We start from the raw sequence: 22,343 nt of genomic DNA, 5'->3' as shown, positions 1-22,343 counted from the left end.
GGTTCACCATCGACCACAGGTGCATCATCTTCGCGAATACAATCTTCAGAGGAGGATATAACCACCCCTGTACAGGAGGCCACTTCGAGGAAGAAGCCAAGATGGCTTCATGAGACCTTGAAGGAAGCCCAGCAGTCAGTTGGAAAACCCAAGGGGTCAGTTAGGGAGAGCAGATCACTAGAGTGGTTTGGTAGTTATTTGGCTATGGTAAGTGGCATTGTTGAGTTTGAGCCTTCTAGCTATGAGGGGGCAGCAGACCAACGACTCTGGAGGGATGCCATGGTGGGATAGTATGCTTTCATCATAAAGAATGATGTTTGGGAGATTATGCCGAGGCTTAAGGGGAAGTGAGGGGTAACTTCTAAGTGGCTCTACAGGATTAAGTATGTTGCAGATGGCAATATTGAGATGTACAAAGCTCAGTTTGTGGCTCGAGGGTTTTCATAGGTAGAGGGAGTCGATTATGAAGAGACCTTTGCCACAATTGCTCGGTATACTTCTATCATATCAGTGATCTCTATAACAGCAGAGATGGTTTGGAAGATCCACCAGATGGATGTGACAACTACGTTTCTGAATGGGATTATACATGGGAGGAGGTTTATATTAAGCAACCACAAGGCTTTGAAGTGCATGGGAGAGAGTCCCATGTTTGCAGGTTGAAGAATGGCTCTATGGACTAATGCAAGCTCCGAGATCTTGGTATTCTCATATAGATTCTTAGTTGCAGCAGTTGGGTTTCAGGAAGAGTGATGTAGATCCAAGCCTTTATTACAGTGTGGTTGGTGAGGATCCTCTCATTCTAGTACAGTATGTGGATAACTTATTCATTACAAGTACAGAGAGACTCATAGAGTACTGCAACCAAGATCTTGCTTCATAGTTTGGGGTGACAGATCTTGGATTCATGCATTATTTATTGGGATTAGATATGTGGCAGGAGGAGGACCATATCTTTCTGCGACAGGGCAAGTATGCAGCGCAGCAGCAGACATTCTAATGAGATTTCACATGGAGGACTATACACCCATGACCACACCTATGATTACCAACTGGAAGAAGCTTCATGCTTTTGAGTGTGAGTTGGTTGATCCCACGATTTATTGCCAGTTGATAGGCTCATCTGTTTTGCAGTCAACACTCTCAATCAGTTTATGGTGGAGCCTAGGAGAGTGCATTGGGTGGTTGCAAAACACGTGCTTCGATATCTACAACTTGCAGGGGGCAGTGGACTATGGTCTAGACAATGTCCAGGGGGATGGAGTCAGGTTGACTAGCTATACATATTACATACTCAGATAGGGCAGAATGTGTGGATGATAGGAAAAACACTTCCAAGTGTTGTTTCAAGTTGGGTTCAAAAGGTGTCATGGTCTAGCCAAAAGCAATGGTCAATAGCATTGAGTTTTGATGAGGCAGAGTACATCGCAGCTAGTAATGCCAGTTGTAATTCCATTTGGCTTCGCAAGTTATTGGTGGGCTTATTTGGTCAGCAATTGAGGCCTACAATGATTTACTGCGATAATCAGAGTTTCATAAAACTCATAGAGAATCTAGTTTTTCATGACAAGTCAAAACACATAAGGTTTAGATACTACTTTATCTGTGACTATGTTCAGAAATGGGTAGCGCAACTTGAGCAGCATATATCTACCGATGAGTAGGTAGCTGGCATTTTCACAAAGCCCTTGCCAAGAGGCAAGCATGTCTACTTTAGAAACAAGATGGCGGTGGTGAGGAACACTTTCCTCGGTAAGGAGTGTTAGAAAAGTGTAGCAACAACAAGTTTTTCCCAAGGCACAGTGTCTTGTCTAGGAAAAAGTGTCTAGCATGACCCCTTGACAAAACTTTCACATATAAAGTTAATGTTTCTTTATGAGACATAAAGTCATAAAGTGACTTTTTGTGAATTAAATGAAAAGGTGACTTAGGGGATTAGTGCTTGCATAGGCATTTCCTTTGATTTAGTGGGTTTGTCCATTCTTTGGCATGCATCATAATGCCTCACATATTCCTTTGCATCCTTATGCAATGTTGGCAAATAATACTTTGTGGAAAGTACTTCCTTAGCAATTCTAATGGCTGCAAAATATTGACCAAATGGCTCATCATAACAAGCCTTTAGAATATCATATACTTCATCCTCTCTGATACATCTTCTAAGAATTTGATCTAGTCCCAACTTGAACAAATATCCTTTCATCCATGTATATGGTACATTATTAAAGCATTATTTTCCCTAGATGAAAAATGCTGCGGCAACTTGTGGGCCACCAAATGGTTCGCAATATTTGCGAACCATATTGTCATTATTGAAACTGCAAATAGATGTTCATCTGGGAAATAATCATCTAATGGTTCATTTGATTTATTGCTAGTAATCCTTGATATGAAATATGTGACCACATTCTCACGACCAGATTTATCAAGTATAGTAATATCAAATTCTTGAAGTAAAAGCCAACAAATTATCCTACCATTAATAATTGGTTTATTCATTAAATATTTAATGGTTGAATGATCTGTATGTACAAAAGTAGGATATTCAGTACCGTAATGTCAAAATTTGTTAATGGCATACACTAGCGCTAAGAATTCCTTCTCAATGCAATATAATTCAACTCTGCATGTGCAAGATTTTTGTTGATATAATAAATTGTATGTATTGTTGCATCTTCTTTCTGTCTTAATGCAACACCCAAACTTTTATCAGAAGCATCAAAATATATATGAAATGGTACATTTCAATCTGATCCCTACAAAACAGGAGCAGTAGTTAATTTTCTTCCAAAATTTGGAAAGCTTGTTGACAAGTTGTTGTCCATATAAATTCAACATCTTTAGTACAAATACAAAGAATGGTGGAGCTATTTTGCTTAAATTCTCTATAAACCTTCAATAATAGCCAGCATAGCTCAAAAAAATCCTCCCATCTCTTTGCTTTGTAGGAACAGGCAGATTTTTCATGACCACTACTTTTGCTAGGTCCACCTTAATTCCTTGTGCTAAAACATGATGTCCCAAAACAATTCCTTCATACATCATCAAGAAACACTTTTCGTTACTTAGTGAGAGATGGTTTTCTATACATTTCTGTAGCACCTTTTCTAATTTGGCCAAGCCTTCTTCAAATTCATTCCCCAAAGCATGAAAACTTTAGCAATTTTCGTGATAAGGTTAGATAATATACTCAAAACAACCCTTTGGAAAATTGCGAGTGCATTCCATAATCTAAATGGTAAAACTATGTAGGTGAAGGTTCCTCAAGGACAAGTAAACATGGTTTTATCTTGATCCCCAAGAGCAATTTGTATTTGATTGTACCGGCTAAAACCATCCAAAAAGGAAAAATATTTTTCCATACCAATGAGTCGAACACTTGCTCAATAAATGGCAACGGAAAGTGATCTTTTTCGATAGCTTTATTGAGTTCTCTTTAATCCACGCAAACTCTCCATTTGCCCCCTTATTTTGGAGCTATGACAAGTGGAAAACCCACTCACTATCAGAGATAGAGTAGATGAATCTTCTTGTTAAAAGTTTTTGCAATTCTTCTTTCACAAAATCCTTAAGAACTGGATTCATTTGACATTGGGGTTGTCTGACAAGAAGAACTCCATCAAGAATATAAATATGATGCATACAAACCGATGGATCAATCCTTATCATGTCTTTGTAATCCCACGCAAATGTTGTTGATTGTTTCTGCAGTGGTTCCTGCAGTTGTTGCTCCTGGAGTGGTTGTAGTTGACTATTCATAGTTAGTGTCTTCCCTAGAGAAATTCCTTTACTCTAGAATTTGGAGATTCTTTAGTATTCTTCTGGATATTGATGTTCAACTCCTTCTGTAAAAAATTTAGGATGATCAATAAATAAGTTTTGAAATGAACTTGAATAATGATTAGGATTTACTTGAGTTTCGTCTTCATCTTGTCTACGGAATTCTTTGATTGTAAATTAAAAGAAACAAAACAAAACAAACAAACAAAAAATATTCTCCACATAATTAGAAAGCAGACGATCCGCTATTGGTTCTTTCAAAATTAATGCTCAGTCTACAGTACGGATTGGCATGGATTATTCATCAAAATAATCATTCTCGTCATCTTCAAGAATCCATAATGGTTCTTCAATTTCTTCAATGATTTTTGCAGGGAGGATATAAATTTAATTCTTTTACCGATTCTCCTTGATAGATTGTCATATTTCCTTAGCAGCATTTTATGTAAGCATCTACAGTTGCTAACCAAGGTCATCCTAGAATTAATGGATAGCCTCCTATATTGGTTTTGGTGTGTAAAACAAATATATCAAAAAGGTTCTCCCATGAATCCATAGTGATGATAATATCTTCCAAAATATCGTTAGGTTTGACTGTGGACCTATCAACCAATTGTAACAAAGTTAGGGTTTGTCTCATGAGATTCTGAGGATTCAAACTCTTCATAATTTTATCACTCATCAAATTAATGGCTACTCCAAGATATAAAGGGTATTTTGAATGGAGTAGCCATGAATTTCTTCCCTATTTGTACTTGAACAACAGGGGTACCAAAATCTCCATACTTTGGATTCAAGCATAATTTCTGACAATTGACCAATTACTTGAATATTTGGAGGATCTCGTTTCTTTTTCCTTGGTTTCTTGATACAGAAATCCCTTATAGCTTTATTGTATATTGGGATATCCTTGATAGCTTGAATGATCAAGATTTTAACACACGGATTCTTTAATTCCTCCAGGATATCAAAGGTTGGCTATAAAGGTACTTCAGCCTATGTAAGCCCTTCAAGAAATGGTGGTGATTAAGATAGATTACATTGTTGATTTTCTGACTAACATAAATCTTGAGAAATGGGTAACAAAGATTCATCTTCTTTCTAAAATTGTTGTTTTTCTTCACTCACATCCTTAATTTTAGGAGGTCCTAGGTCTTCTAAAATCTTTCCTAACCTTAAGTATGTTGCTTGACAATTAACTATAGAAGCAGTAAAAATTGAAGATTCACTAGATTCATTGGTTTAAACTAGTTTATTTAATTGAACTGCTTAATTTGGTTATGTTTGTTGATTTTCCTACCCCTTCGTAAAGTTTGGATTTAGATTTGGTTGAGCAGTTAATTGAGATGGCCTACATGTTTGATTAGAATTTTGCAATTGAGGTGAACATACCAATTGTTGTTGTTGTGACCAATTTTGGTATGGTTGGTTCAATTGTTGCATAGGCCACTAAATACCTTGCATAAGAAAGGATTGAGGATTTCAATACAATTGTTGGTTGTAAGAAAGTGTATAATTCCAAGTATTAGTCCTTCTTCTTCTTTCTTTGCTTCCCCTGTCCCTGACTGGGACCCTTCAATGCGAGAGCCACATTCTCCTCCTCCTTCCCCTGCATCAATCCGCTGCTGCCACCGATGGAGCTCTTCAATAGAACTTGTCTCAACTCCTCCTACTGCAAATCAAACCACAGCATGTCCCTCCTTGGCAAGGTATCTCTGCCCAAGATACTTTGGGCAAAGACTTGTCACTCCTTTGAGACACTTTTCAGTGTCAATCGCACTAGCTCTGTGGGTTGAGGCACTGCCCCAACAGCTGACAAGTGGTCCCAAACCTCTTGAATCCTGGTGAGGAAAGAATCTATGCCTTCCCCTTTCTGCATCCGGATGAGCCTCAACGTCTCCTCTAAGTACATCTTTCGTTGCTTGGAAGTTCCTTGGTACATCGTGGAAAGTGTATTCTACATCTCTTTAGTTGTTCCCTTGGCTGCTATGTGTGATATAAGATGATCTCGGACACCATCTAGGCTCAATCTCTTTGCCCACACCATCTCCTTTTTGCACTCCTTCAATTGATCTGCATCCTGGGGCACTGCTACCACTGCATCAATATATGGCTTCAGGCCATATTCATCCAGAAGGAAGGACATCCTTGCCTTCCAGATGACATAGTTGGAAGCTCCATCCAACCTGTCCTGATCACGAAGTCCAACAATGGCCATCTCAACAAATGTCAAAAATCTCCTCTTCCCTTCTGCTCAGCTGCTGCTAGGCTATTCACACTCCTTTCTAGAGTGAGAAACTCTGCTCACAACGACTGTTGATCTGCAAGGGAAATTGAACATCTTGAGACTAGAAGTTCCCTGAGGAAAGTTTTCCCTTAGTATGTGCTCTTCTTCCTTCCACCCAATGCTAGCTCTACTCTAGCAAACTGCTGCAAAACCACTGCATCCAGCTAAAGATTTGCTCTGTGAAAATACTAGGCTGCTCCCTCTGCCTCTAGAATCCGTCGATCTGGAGAGATCAAATTTTTTCTATCCCTCACTCAAAAAAATCGAATCTCCTCAAGAAACTCAGCCTCTCGGCAAAGTGATTGTGCTGCCTCTAGGGTTTCGATCTGTTGCCCACACTAAACAGCGAAACTCTTCTTGTCTTCGACTCTTCGCTACTGAGCTCTCCGGATAATCAATTGCGCACTAATACCATGTGAAAATTCCTACAATGGAATCCTATTGCAGCAACTAGAAATTATTCTCCTAATTGTTAATTAAATTTTACAATCTATTTATTATTTCCCACAGCAAATACTGAATGACTCACACTGCAATATGCACAAATAAAATTGCGAAAGAATAAACGTTGGAAGAAATGCTAGCACACACATAAAATAACATGGTTATTTTTGGACAAATGTCCCCAAAAAACCAACTTGGGAAAACCGGTGCAGCATGTTAGCGCTTGAAATTTCACCTCAGGCTGAGAAAGGTAAACTCCAAGGCAACATCAAACCACTTAGCCTCGTAGCTAGCCCTATGGGGCAGGAGAGGGCTCTCTCCAGCCTATCTTAGCAAAAAGTTTTCCAAAAGGGGCTAAGATGACTTTTAAAAGAAACTGATTTTAGGCTAGTAAATTGATAAAAAAGGGTTGATTTGGGATTTTTAGGGTTTTTGGTGGGCAAATTGAGGGGATAGCAATTTTGGGTGCGGGGATAGGACACAGTTTCTGCAGGGGGTTCTTTGGGGCGAGATAGGATACAGTATTGATGCCTTAGATTGAGGTGAATGGATGAGAAAGACAGGTGAGGAGCTAAGGAGAGCAAACAATAACTTTGAATTCTCCTTAAACAGTAGAAAACATTGAAATTAAACAAACTTAAAAGCAGAGCATGACAGTCATGAATTCTACTTTAACACTTCATTTGTTTAATGTGCAGAAGGAAAAGAAAAGAAATGATTCACATAACACACTTACAAGTACATAGAGAAACACACCATCAGTACATGTAACCACAAGAATCCCAAAAAGGACTGCAAAACCCTGGTCTTCCTTAGCCAAAAATTGCAGAGATACAGTGAATAATACAATGATAGCTTTTCCCTCAAGAGTCCAACCTTCCAACCCCTGAAAATGACTAAGAAAATACATAATATAGGCAAGCTAACACCTTTCCTTGCCTCTAGGGGTCGAGCTCATCCTTCTAGGAGCTGTTTCAACCACTTCTAAACTAAGCACTGAAAACTAGGCAATCAAAACAACTTGCCTCTATAAGCTAGGAAACCAATTCATTCATTTAATTTTCACCTTTTTCATGAATGAATCTTCTAGAAGAGGTACATAAGAGTAAAAGTGTCATAAAAGTACATTAATTACATCAAAGAGCATAATAATCCACCCCAAAAAGTCAAACAGGGTCAAACTGCGTTTTTCTGAGCTGTACACTGAAATTTGGAGAAATTTGCCTGACGGGTCGCGCGTCTCTGCCTGACGGGTCGCGCGCCTTTGGGACCACTTTTGGGGCACTTCCAGGTGTCCAAATTGAGCAAGAGTAGGCTTGTTGGAAAGGTCTGTGAGTCTACTTTCCAACCCAACTGGAATTTCTGAATTTGGTGGTCATTTGCCCCTCCAAAACTGCAATCTCCCAAGACTGCTTTCTGTGTCTCAAAAATGTGGCAGAAAGTCATTTTTTGCTTGTTTTTTGGCTTTCTGGAGGCCCAAAACTTCATAAAATCTCTTGTCCATGGATGAGCATATGTAACTTCTCATGACAAATCTGAAAATGCTGAGTTTTTGCAAAATGGAGTTGCCAGGATGAAGGGTCGCGCGGGGGGTGAGACCCGTTAATGGAGAAAACCTGTAAATTGCCTGAAAAAACCAAAATTTACCCAAAATGCTCAAAATTTCTTGGGATTTGTGCTGTGAGTCCCAAATAAAGTACCATGCTCAGTCAAAGAGGCTTTGGCCAAAATTTGGAGTGGATCGGGCATTTTTCTTCGTGTTTTTGTGCCTTGGCCAACCTCCTTGGATCTGGCGATTGCAATTTTGACATTTCTCTAAAACCATGACACCTGTGCAAAAAGTGAAGGAGGTTTTTCTTCTTTGGCATGTTATGGACAAAAACCTCTCTCAGTTTTCCAAAATTCATCTTTCATTGCTCTGGAACATCATTTGAGTGCGACTTGTCCCAATGTGTGAAACAAGGAATTTTGTCGAAATGGAGCGAAATGAAGGGGATAGGGGGCTTCTAAATTCTTGGGGAAATTTTTGGGAGTGGGGAGGGATGTTAGAAAGTAGGGGAAAGTGGAATATCAGAGATTGAGTGAGGGGAAGGGGTCCAAAAGGGAAAAGCACAGGCCAAACCTAGAAAATTGCCAGGTTGTAGCTAGAAACTAGGGTTTGTGCAAAAATGAGGAATTTGGGGGATCTCAGTGATGGGAAGCATTTGTAAGGTACATAAAGGATATGGGAAGGTGTATGAACATCTGGATACAAGTTTTGCCAATGATTTGACCGTCCACGAGAAATCGCTTTCAAAACCCTAGGAGAGGGAAATGACCTTACCTAGGCGCAACTGAAGCATGAACAAGGTGTACAACGACTCATTAGACACTGAGATGATAATGACAACCCTATGAATGACGATAGACTCAGCTGAATAGTGACATAGACTGAAATTTGGACAACTTTAGAAGGAGTGACAGCAAACCCTAGACCTAATGCTTAGTGACCAAATTTTGCTTGAAAACTCTTTGAAATGACAAAATTTGACTTTGACACTCTAAAATCACTTTGTAAGAGCATATTTGATCACTGGAGGAAGGCTGGAAAGACTGACACTAACACAACAGTGAGGGTTTTATTTTATTATGCAATAGTGAAATCTGAGTACATATATGGATGCCCAACTGGCAATCCAAACAGCAAGAAAATCTGGGCAAAATACTGAAGGGAATTACCCTTCTCCCACAAGCAATCTTTGGCATGGCTTTGCCTACCAAAACTCGGCCTCCTGGAGCTATGCGTCAGCCTCTGTGCTACTCTGCGTAGCTGGCTGGACGGATTGCCTCGGACTGGGCTCCAATGAAGTCGTTCTGTCTTTGGATGCTGAGGAAATTATCTCTTCGACCCTCTGGGACTTCTTCCCAGCCCTCTAGAATTGAGAACAATTTTTCTTTCCTCCCAATCAAACTGCCTGGCTGAAGCAACTGTGTTATCCCTCAGCACTGCCTCTCTAGGATAACTTGGCCCTCTTGTTGTTGCCTCTCCGGATCTAGAAAATCTTTCCTCCAGATCACTGTCCCTGCCCCTCACTCACTGCTTCAATCTCACTAGCTCTCTCTCTGGCAACTGAATGTTGCTACTCAGGAAATTGATCCGCTCATGAAATCGAACTGCTCAAGTTTCTTCTCCAAGTGCCCATCGACTTCTTCTTATAATCCTCTGTTGGGACTCCAATGGACAAGATTAAATCTTAATCGATGGCTAGGAATAACTTGAAGTCAATCCGTGTGAATTTCTAGATCATTCACGCCTTGACTTAATTAATTCTGATTAATTAACCATATTCCCTAAGTTTAGACTTAGGAAATATTTAAAAACTGGTTAATAATCTAATTAAGTCATTTCTAGTCGAAATTTCCAGAACCAATTTATGGGTTTTGGAGATCTTCTGTATTCTAGCCTCTCCACAAATTTTCAAGGCTAGAACACATCCGATGCTACAAAAACTAACAGTCTTCTTGTTTTTTCCTTCTTTGTAAAGCATCTAATTGCATAGAAAATAAATTCAATATATCAGTTTTTATATCCTTTAATAAATTTCCAATCTCAGCGTTCCAAAATGATTCTTAGATGTCGAGGTTACTAAACCAATTGTTCCTCTACCATTTCTCACATTTGCTCTATTAATTCTTAAATAGCTATCTAATATCATCATAAGAATGTTGATAAATGTTTCCAGAAGCGATAAGATTCAGGACCTCCATTAGGTCTTCTCTAACTCCTCTTAGCAAGACTAGCTCAAGTGATTCATCATCGAATTTACAGGTTGCTGAACATTTATAGCTAAACTGAAAATGCTCAACATAGTCTTCTAAGGTTTCATCAAGTTTCTAAGTCATCCTAAAAATTTCATCTCTTGTTTCCCTTGCTTTACAATAATCCTTACATTTCGCAAGAAAGGTTTCTTTCATCTCCTCACATGGACTTATATTTCCTCCTTTGAATCCCATAAAGCATCTAAAAGCAGCATCTTTTAGAGTTGAACGAAACAACCTTAACTTCTGAGAGTTTGTTTTACAATCATAGGTTCTACATACAACTTCAAACTCAAATAAGAAGGTATCAGAGTCTTCTGTGGATAGTCCATAAACACACAGGAAGAACTGAGGGGTTGATGTTTTTCATCTTAGCATCATCTTCACTTTCCCTTATTGGAAAAGGAAGTTCTTCTCCTTCTTCTCTCCTATCTTGTTCTTCTTCACGGTCACCCATGCTGAATAAGCTAGTCTCAATTTCAGGATTAGCTGATTCAGGTCTTTCTCTTTGTTCTAAATCCCCAAAGTACAAAGTTTGGAGGTTTGTACTTAACAATTGCTTGATGTTCTTGCTGCGAGGTTCTTGAAGTGGAAGCAACTTCCAACTTTACCTTTTTTCTTTGGAATTGGTCTTGGAGGGGGATTAGAAAGAAATTGTCTTAACTTATCCCTCTTTATTCCCATTTATTCTTAACTCACTTCTCGAGGTAATCTTACACCAAAAAGGTCCCAAAATTTGGCATTTCCTGACAACGGCACCAAAAAGTGACAAGCTCCTACAATGCACTTATATGAAGTTATGAACCTATTTTAATATCAATCAAAGATTGTTTACTTTTACAAAACACTCAGCAATATATATGCATTTCTAGGTTATTATGATGTTATTAGCCTAGGCCAGTGAATAGATTATTCACAGTTTATACACAAGTATTTACATATATTCTAAAAATGGCTAAAGAAGAAGTCATTATTGCTGAATTAAACTAAACTAATTTCTACAAGAATTTCTGAACTTTAAAAAGCAACAAAACAACCATGCTAACTATGGAAATTCTTAAACTGCAGAAAAGAGTAAATCTAATGGTAATGCTTGTTACAGAAATTTGTTACAACTAGAGAGAAATTGCAATTACATGTAACAAAAATAAGGAAAAAAAAACAGAGTATTCTATTGTTGATAAAACAGACTGCAGCTAATGCTAAGGAATAAAATGAACCACTCAAATAAATTGATGGCTATACAAAAAAAATACAGTTCAGCTAGTAGAAACATATCCAACTACAACTGTTGTTAGAAAAGTATGCCGCAATGCAGAAATATATTCACAAAAAATGATGTATATATATGATGAATAGATGAAATATATCCTAAGTACGGGAAATTGATAACTGCATACAATGAAAATGCATGCAAGAAAATAAGTAACATTCACGAGAAAATATACGAAAAAAATATCACCATGACTGTAGAGTGGCCCTTGCTCTACAGTCAGCTGTTGATCGTAAAACACACTTCACACAGTCAAAAGGATCACGAATAGTTGGTTTCTTATATTCCAAAAGATAATAATAACATAACCAAAAAGTTGAACCTTTCTTAGTTCAGGTCTCTAGTTTTATATAGAAAAGGAACTTTTATTGACACAACTACCTACTAACTCCTAGTGGTTCTTGCCTGATATGAAAGAGGCAACCACTTTTTAGTTACAGCAGACAGGTGCCCCAAAACCTAGCATCTATCCAAAAAATTGTTTTAGCTACTTCCCTGAGTTGCCCTTCTTCAACCTATTTTTAAGCCCGGGTGATCTGAAGTAATAAAAGCAGGAAACGTAAGGGTTAATCTGGCAGGAAGGATGGTAATCAAGAAACAAATATTTACAAAAGTTAAAACTTATTATTGTTGACCAAAGTTTCAACAGCAGTGGTTATCATTCTTTAGATTTCTTTCAGCTACAAAAAATCTCTGTAATATGGTTGTGTAAGTTGGTGCAGCATTTATACTGTGGAGAAAACTCCTTAGCGTGCTTACCGTCACAAGGGTCTGCTCAGCTTGTGATTGCTGACAAAGATTTCTGCAGTATGTCTTCTCCATTCATAAAAGATAAAAATGAGTGTCCCTTTGATACTTGCAAATTGCACATTATCCAACCAATGTACAACAAAGCATGTAAATTCATCCACATATTATAAAAATACTTGTCCCTTTCCAAATTCCACCTAATCCGATCATACAAAATATGGTGTGCATTTGAGATAATATGAATGGAAAAGTGGATGAAACTTGTTATTGTCACAGGAAAAAGGGTGATAAATGGATGATTAGGAATGACAAATTCAGGCCCCATCAACAGGAATCTCAAAACAATCTACAGAAAGTCTCTCCTTGTGTGGTGCCCTCACTCTTATCCATGTAAAAACGAAATGATGACCAATCACTAGTGTGAGCATGAGGTAAAAATACAAATTTCTCAAAAAATAGTGGACAATGCCAACTGAAAGATATAAAATGGATAACATGTTATTAGTGATAAACACATTTTCCACCATCTTTCTGTGTCATTATTATTTAATATTTGTAAATGAATATGCATTTATCTTTAAACAATTCCATTCAGTTTTCCTAATTTTCAAGGAGTTCATCTAACAAATTTTGCTTTCTTTCATACCGATTATCCCAACTTCCTTGTATTTTGCTCCTGCAGCTTAAACATCTCAGTCTTCCAATGTAAAAGCCACTTTAAATTTTTTATTGACATCTCCCTGTGAGGTGTGTCAGATTTTATGTTTGTGTGATCAATTATTACATACTTCCATAAATTCTTGACATTGTTTCATGCCCTCTTGAAAGAATTCAGTGCAAAACCCTATATTCCAGCAATGCCACAAGCCACAAGCAACAAGCACATTGTAGAGCACAATTTTGATGTTCACATCCCAAAGTTCAGCTTCACCCTCCCTGTTCTTCTCATCTAATGAGATCCACGCTATCTCGTTCTAGACCTCTTAGCATCCAATATCTGCATTTCGTCATTATAAATCAATAAAGACTTCAAGATGGATGATAATAAGAACATAACTTCCCAATTTCTTAGGGAAGAACAAGGAAACTCAGCATTGAGTTGTCGATTTATCCAGATGCAGACACAAGATGATGGGTAATAAAAATTCCAGTTTAGATGACAGTGAAAAGATATTTTTGAGATATCAAGTTCGGGCGATTATCTCAGAAATTACAAAAGTTTATATATTTATTATTAATGATTGAATGATGATTTACATTGTGTGAGGACCTGGCTTAAATACAGCCCTGGGTGCCTCTTGGTGAATGGGCATGATCTTTGATCATGCCCTTTACCTAATTAGCTAATAGTTATAGAGTAACTTTTACATAACATTGCCTCCCTCTTGAAATGATGTTTTATCCTCAAAGCATACGTAACAACGTGTGTTGTTGACGAAACGCTTTTGTCTCCCAAGAAACATCTTCTTCTGGTAAGTCCTTCCACTTGACCAGGTATTCTTTGGTTACTCATGATCGCAGCTTCTTTTCCCTGATGGAGATGATACTCTCTAGCTCTAGAACAACCCTTCCTTCGTCATCTGAAGTCGGAAGTGTTGTTTGCTCTGATTGATGTTCAACAAGTGCCCTTTTAAGGCAGGATACATGGAAAACGTTGTGAACACGACTTTTATCAGGAAGGTTTAAACTATATGCTACTTGGCTGATCTTTTTGTTGATCTGGTAGGGTCCATAAAACCTTGGTGCCAATTTGTTTTTTCCCTTTTGTTTTAAGGACAATTGCTTGTAAGGCTGGAGTTTAACAAATACCCATTCTCCAACTTCAAATTCTCTCTCGGTTCTATTTCGGTCAGCTTGTTGCTTCATACGATTCCTTGCATTATTTAGATTTTCTTTTAGAGTTTAAACAACTTTTTGGGTTTCTTCTAACTGGTTTTTAACAAATGGAAGCTTTGCCTCGATGATAGCAAAGTCCTTCCATTTCAGAGGTTCGTAACCGCACAAAGCTTGAAATGGAGTCATTCTTGCTAATGTGTGGTAAGTAAAATTGTACCACTATTCAGCAAGATGGAGCCACTGAACCCACTTATTTTGTTTATCCGTGGCATAACAACGTAAGTAGGCTTCTAAACATTTATTGACAACCTCTGTTTGGCCATCCGTTTGAGGATGGTAAGCTAAACTCATGTTGAGGTAGGTTCCTAATGTTTGAAAAATTCCTTCCAAAAGTTACCCTTAAATTTGGCATCACTATCGCTCACAATGACCTTGGGGAATCCAAGTAATTCGTAAACATTTTTGCAAACTATCTCAGCAATTTGTTTTGCTAAGTCTGATTTCCTCATTGCAATAAAGTGAGCATACTTGGTGAGTCTATCAACTACTACAAAAATTTTATCCTTACCATCAAACACAAAAAAACCTTCAATAAAATCCATTGATATTTCCTCCCATTTCTGATTCGGGATGTTTAAAGGATGAAGTAGTAGGGGGTCATAATATTTTCATTTTTATTCCTTTGGCAAATATCACATTTTGCTACATATTTTTGAATATCATTACTCATTCCCTTCCAAAAGAATGACTTGTGTGCATTATAATAGGTTTTAAAGAATCCTACATGTCCGACTGATAGCGAATCATGTGACTCTTTGAGAATCTCGTCTTTTAATTTGGAATTTGAATTCAAATAAATTCTTCCCTTGCACCAAAAAATATCATTCTTCCATTCAAATTTTGAACTCTAAGGCAAGTTATTGATTATAGCAATTGTTTCTGGATCTTTTGCATATTCACTTTGAATCTCATTAAGCCATTCAAGAACAACAACCAAAACTGCAAGTAATGATGGTTCTTCATCTTTCCTCGACAAGGCATCAGCGACTACATTATCTTTCCCTTTATTATGTAATATATCCATGTCGAAGGTAGCGATTTTTTCTATCCATTTTTGTTGTTTTGTAGGTAGTGTTTTCTGCTGGAGGAGATGCTAAAGACTATTATGATCTGTTCGTATTAAGAACTTACTTCCCAATAGATACTGTCTCCATTTGGCTAATGCGTGCATAATAGAAAGTGTTTCCTTGTTGTATGTAGACTTGAGATGTTCTTGTTTATTGAGCTTCCTGCTTTCAAACACGATTGGGTGACCATCCCGCATTAGTACTGCTCCTATGCCAAAACCCGGAGCATCACATTCAATTACAAATGGTTTTGAGAAGTTTGGAGTTGCCAATATAGGGGCATTTGACATAGCTTCCTTCAAGTCTTCAAAACACTTTTTTGCTTCATCATTCTATTGAAATGTGAAAATGTTGAGTCCTTTCGCCATGGTTGAGTCCAAAAAATTATGGGTGTTACCAGTATCGATCAAAACCATTACATTGTTCTTCTTGATATGTCCCTTTAATTTTAATGTTTGGGACTGTGATATACTTGTCATCACCGATAATGATACTTGCAGAATGCTCTCATCATCTGGTTCCGGAGAAAATTGTGGGGAATCTTCAATTTGCTCTACCTCTGATTCATCACCATCAAAATCATTAGTTGCTTCACATTTATATAGGTTCTTGGTTTCGTTTGCTTTAGCACACCTATGTTTAGGGTCCCATTTTTCGCCACAACATTTGCACTTTCCCTCTTCCATTCTTTGCATTTCCAAGTTAGTTTTTTCTCCTTCACGAACATGTGGTGGAACAAATTTTGTGTTATCCGTGTTCGTGGCTTGGGGAAATCTTCGTCTCGAATATACGCTTTCAAACTTCGGCCACTACATTTTTTCGTGTTTCTTTTCAACAGCTTTTGCCTTCTATTTGGCTACCTCTATAGAAGTGATGTCATGAAGCTCGAGCTCACCCTAGAGATGGGATTTAAGTCTCATGGCATATGATTGAATGAGACGAGTTTCTGATAATCCAAGTACTCGTGTAGCTAAAGTTTCCCATCCTCAAGTGTATTCATCCACATCTCCTTTTTCTTGCAATCTGGTGAGTGTTGAGAAGAACCCTTCTTCCTTGACACCTTGGAACCTTTTAAAGAAATGCATTTTTGAATTTCCTCCAACTAATAGCAAGTGTCGTCTTCTTCCACCACATATACCAATTATATGCTTTGCCTTCCATTTGCATGGAAGCATCCCTAATTTTTTCATCATCATTGTCAATACCGTAAATCTCAAAATATTCTTCTGCTTTATTAAACCAAGCAAAGCTACATTTTTCGTTACTATCAAATTTGGATAGCTCAAGTTTTGCTCTTCGTTGATATGTAGCTATCGACGGAGCGAAGAAGGGGTATTTATTTGAAAACGACATATTGGTGTATGGATTCCAGAGCTGCCTATTTTGAAAATTCGTGTTACTATTTTCTTGATTAGGCATGGAAGATGTCTTTGGAGACTCGGGTTTCTCATGTGATTCTGATGAGCTTGACGAATCTGGAGAATTGAGATGTTGAGTAGCTTCATTATTCTGGTGTAATCTTCATCCAGTCACAAATACAGGTCAACATCACCATTGCTTGATCCACCTTACTTGAAAGGTTTGCCTAATCCTTTTTAAATTCATTCTTGTTCTGCTCGAGCTGACTCTCTATTCTCTTTGTTGTGTCCTGGAGCACTTCGATTTTTTCGCCATGTTCGGTCACCTTAGCCTCAAGATCTATCAATTTTTTATTGAAATCAGCCATCAACATTGATGAAGACATAGAGCGAGTTTGAGGTGGAGTATATTTATCCAGCTTAACTCTTTTTCTTAACTTGATCCTAAATTTTTTTTTAAATATTGAATTTAACTAATTTTTTTAATTATTTAATTTATATAATTATAAATTATATAATTAATTCGTAATTTATACAATCACGATATAAAGTGAGATTATTAAAAACTGTATATATATTGGTCAACGGATAATTTACGGTTTGAATAGAATTGAAATGGTGGAAAAATGAAACGGAGGTTCGATGGGTTTTCGACAGCTGGGTGTGTGAGCCCAATAAGGTCAGAAGAATAGTCGAGCGTGGGTCGATAAGCGGTGGACAAAGGGTTGTCGAGGAGGTGTCAAGGTTGTCAAGAGGTGGCACAGCAAAACGGCGGGCGGACAAGGGACACAGCAACGGCGAACGGACAGGGTCGAGGAGAGGGCACAGGAGGACACAGCAAAACGCTGGCAGACAAGGACCGAGAAGCGGACACTGACAGGGATGCGAAGGCTGGGAAGGGGTCGAACAACAGACTAATCAGAGAATTGTTGGGATTGCAGAATGTGCAACACTAATCCGAGGAACGACTTGCTCTAATACCAAATGGGGGGATTACCTCAGCAGTTTATATATTTATTATTGATGATTGAATGATGATTTACACTGTGGGAGGACCTAGCATAAATACAGCCCTGGGTGCCTCTTGGTGAATGGGCATAATCTTTGATCATGCCTTTTGCCTAATTAACTAATAGTTATAGATTAACTTTTACATAACACAAGTCCAAACTTCCAAAGCTGCTAAGAAACTTACAGTAGAAGGAAAATTAACATCACACATAAAGAGAAGCAAAGCATAGTAAAATGAAATAGTGATTCTGAAATGGAGAGTGCAACCAAAAATTCATCTCAAAGAATGGTATTCTATAAATGGGCAATTTCCACTTTATAATACTAGCCAAAAGGTTTTGCTTGCATTTCAGGGCCATATGTTAGATGATAGGAAATATTCATAAATGAAACAATAGCATGGTGTTACTTTACAAGCAGTGGATACCACCAATATACGATAATTGCTACAGGCAATCAGAAACAAGCAATTTACCTGTCTCCAACCCAAAGTGACATACCCTCCATCTGATAATCCAGACTCCCGAGCCAGAAAAATATATCCAAAGAAGTGAAATATAACCAAAGAAGTTTTATTTACCATAATATGATGATTATTACAGGAAATCAGAAACAAGCAACTTACCTCCCTCCACCCCAAAGTGACATATTCTCCATCTGATAGTCCAGAGCCAGAGAAATCAAGGGTGAACACTGTAATATACGAAGGAAGCAAAATCATGACAGCTTCACTAGCATCTGCTCGGCATCCACTGTATAGAAACATATTTTCATATCACCATTATAGTTCCAAGGATTGCTGGTTAATTGAAGAATGTTGTTATGCTATTCAATAAAAAACAGAAAACATGAATGCAGCGAACAATGATCGTGCATTTAAATTATTCTCCCTTCAAGGAATAGTGCAACTACGAACACTAAGACAACAAAATTAGAACACGATCTACACATCAAGCTGGAGGCAATTCTTAAAATGGAGAAAAATAAATAAATAAACTGTCATGGCAACTGCAGTAGTATAATAAACTACAAAATTTTTGTTTAGGATTTTTGTTATGCAATGACTATTTTCCATTGACACTGCGTATAAGAAAATAGGGTAGTGTTGTAAATACAATGCTATTTGAATACGAATAATAAAAGAACATTTTAAATGTAAAAGACGCTTGTGATTTTCATTTTCCAGTGACTAATAGAAAATATTTTTCAAATTCAAACAATAAAATAAAGATCACGGTTCTCTATGGACTATTTAAGAAAGGTTTTAATTTATTCTATTCAAAACCTTTATTGAAACATTAGGGATCGAAAAATGTAAACATTTACCATCAATCAATTACAAAATGCCAGTGATAAACAAAATAGGATAAAGCCTGATATGGTAGACCTATCCAACAAGTTTCTGACCTGAGCCATTTCTAAAATTGCTGATTTTAGAAATATGCTTTGCACCAAGAAGATGGTCTTTAGTTTCAGTATTGGAAATTCTCTGAATATTGGTTGGATCTTCCTGGGGAATATTATGTAGCTTGCCTTATCTTTAATCAAGAGATCTTAGGAAGAAATATTTATATAAAATCTTCCAGATTCTCTTTTAGGGAATATCAGATCTAAGCTAGGAGCATACGATGTCCAAGAAGGCTTGTCTTTTCTTGAATCTCCTATAATCAATCCTTACAGAAATTGGAATGCCAGATGAAATTTTTTTTGGTATTCAATTTGTCACATCAAATTGAATATTTTTTTTTCTAATTATGAGGGGTAAAGTCCTTAAAGAAGTCAACTGACAAAATCAGAATGGATTTGAGGTCCTTCCAAATGTGTACACTGCAACTCAAAGGGAATAAATATCACTCAAACTTGCTGATTTTCTGTCCTTCTGTTGTAATGGTTTGGGAATGTGTAAGTCACCATTCTTGAGATCCACAAATGTTAGCAAAAGAATAGAATGGAACCAAAACCAACCCAAATTATGCAAAGAAGAACAGATATATAGCACCTGGATAGCCAAGAGAGGCACAGTCCTACAGAGAGAAATAACACAAGCATAAGATAGATCAAACAAAGAACTGTTAACCTCATATGCCTAAAGTTTATTTAATTATTTAGTTAGATAGTTTTCCTAGATTAATAAAGTTATTCTAGAATGTATTCTTTATACAGTAATAAAGTTAATTCTAGATGTGTTGTATTCACGAGAAGATAGATAGGCCTTGTCACAGCCTTGTCATAGAGATTATCCTTGATTTGTTGATCAAGCACACATGGCATGATGAAATAACTATGGTCCGTCTTCATAATGTATATTTTCATCTTTTTTGTATCTATTATAAGCATGTTCTTCATGCTAGTGTCAAAAAGAAATTATTAAAGCATGTTTTTCATGCTCAAAAGAAAATTATATTATTTGTATTGGTCAAAGAAAATTAGAAGGCTTGTTCTTCAAGAACTTCCAAAAAAGAAAATTGGAATTTGTATTGTGTCATGGCTCCACAAGATGACCAAGACGGCCCCTCGTGTTGGAGAGCTCACCTTTCCAGTTTCAGATGTCACAATATCAGCTGCAACAGAGATTCCCCTTCAGGGAGAGCAATAGTTCAAGGGCATGCCTCTTGATATTGTCCATTATAAAGATTTTCTAAAGCATGAGCAGAGAGATAAGGAGTATGGGTCCGTTGTTCCTAAAGAGTATTTACTTGAACATCATAGCAAGCTTTTGTAATCTATTCAGAGGTATTTTACATGTGAGGGTAGGTTTGGAAGGATTTATCAATACCATTTCAGACTTTTAATGCATTTTACAGGGAAGAGCCCCTTGAATTTGCCCTTCTATCTATTCAGGAGTCTCAGCAAGATGGCAAACAAAGTGCAAGGAAAACAAAGCCAAGTGGAACCTAGCCTTTTCCACTTTTCCTTAACTAAGTTGTTGGTATTGGAGGAGCTAAATAAAAGAAATCAATCATGGCAGTCATTTGTAGATTCTTCAAACCTAGTGGTTGACTTACCAACCAGTTCTTTGAGCAAGAAAGAAACACCCTCAGCAGTGGTAAAAGACATTCAATCACCAACTGGAAGTTCAGTGAAGAGGCCCTCAGCTACAGTGCATTCAACAAGAAAGAAGAAAGGCAAGAAGCTACAGTTTTCTCCAGAAGTCATGGATGTCCCTAAAAAGCCCCTCACTAGGTCTACTACAAAATGGTTGCCCTTGGAGCAAATATTTGAAGCCACGAAAACCATACCAAACGATGAGGTTGTTGATGTTATATAAGAGATTGCACAATTGCAAGAACAGTTGAAGAAGGCCCATATGGTTATTGCACAGTTGCAGCAGAAAAAGAGGGAATTAAAGAAGCTTATTCTAGAAAAGACAACTAAACCTATGTAATGTCCCAAACGAAGAAAATTTGAATCAAATCCTTCACATAAAATTATCATCTACTTAATAGAAGATTGTCATGTAAAACCCAAACCCTAAATTCATGAATTGCATAAAAATCTCATTAAAATTCACAACAGTGAAGAACAACGAGAAATCAGTGTTGTGAACATCGCGAATTTTTAAGTCTGCAGATTTAATCGCCTGATTTTTATAAAAAAAAAAAAATAAATCGCTGAAAAAATCACAATTCTTACGAAAAAATCGTGGCCCTCGGGACAATGTGTTTTATAAGCGATTTCATAAGTTTTATTTCTCATTTTTAGCAGACAACAGACTTGTTTGAGAGCTGAAGAGGAGACGAAGGCGACTACTAGGGCAGACGAGGAGAAAAAATGGGAGATTTTAGCATCCCAAGCAAGAGAAATTCATTTTTGGACCAAATTTCTTCGGCAAACCGTGGTTTCCAGGTATGGGCACCAAATTTGGCCATTTTTTTTTGTTTTTTTTTTTCTTGTTTTTGCTTGGATTTCTATAACCCATTGATTATCAATGATTTTTGAGTGGATTTGATTGTGTTTTTTTTTCATTTTTGTTGCATAAAGTGGAGAGGGTTCATTTTGGTCAAAAATGCAAAAACTTGATTTTTAGATTTATTAGTTTAATTTCTTCTTGCGCTCTATTTTTTTGCATCATTTTTGTTTGGGTTTGAATGTGCATTTTTTCTATTATTGTTGCATTGAGTTGAGTTTTTTTTTTTTTGTCAAAAATTCAATGTGTTGTGTCATGTATGTAATTTTATTTTTTTTTAACTTGCAATTCTTATTGTGCCATAGGTTCAACTTCAAACTTCATCTTACATTAAAACTCAAGAGTTAAACCAAATTACAAACATGCCAAGGAAATTGGACCCTCGTGGAAATTTGGTGAACTTGATGGAGGGTTTGATAGATCTGTCCAACGAGGCAGTAACTCCTCTTCAAATCAATTCGTTTATTCATTCTGATTGATCTTTATTATATACATGAGGGAGAGACTGTTCACTTCATCTCCCGGTGTCTATTCATATTTCTTATGATTTATTTACATCAGTTACTTATTCACCCAATCCTGATGATTAGGTGTCAACATTCCCCCCCTTAATCTGAAGGGATGTTGGTGAGTCCAAGCATCGTTCTGAATCGTTCAAGCTTTTCTCTTCCAAGCGCTTTGGTGAAGATGTCTGCAATTTGCTCATTAGTGGAACAATGGCAGAGACGGATTGTTTTGGCCTCAACATGATGTCGAATCAGATGGTATTTAG

At 37.3% G+C, this 22,343-nt stretch overlaps 1 protein-coding gene across 4 annotated transcripts in view; it reads right to left on the bottom strand.

Moving 5' to 3' along the window:
• Window positions 1–22,343, bottom strand: part of LOC149230853 (uncharacterized) — a 404,135-nt gene that overhangs the window by 250,355 nt on the left and 131,437 nt on the right. For all 4 annotated transcript variants that reach the window (XM_089379080.1, XM_089379081.1, XM_089379082.1 and 1 more), the window contains one exon: window positions 18,290–18,416. In XM_089379080.1, coding sequence (XP_089235206.1) covers window positions 18,290–18,416 — 127 coding nt within the window. The remainder of the gene's footprint in view (window positions 1–18,289; window positions 18,417–22,343) is intronic.

Source organism: Pinus tabuliformis, chromosome J (genome assembly GCF_031772625.1).
Source record: "Pinus tabuliformis cultivar Carrire ecotype Pingquan chromosome J, CPIR1, whole genome shotgun sequence".
NCBI lineage: Eukaryota > Viridiplantae > Streptophyta > Pinopsida > Pinales > Pinaceae > Pinus > Pinus tabuliformis.
This window is presented reverse-complemented; position numbering and strand designations above follow the sequence as displayed.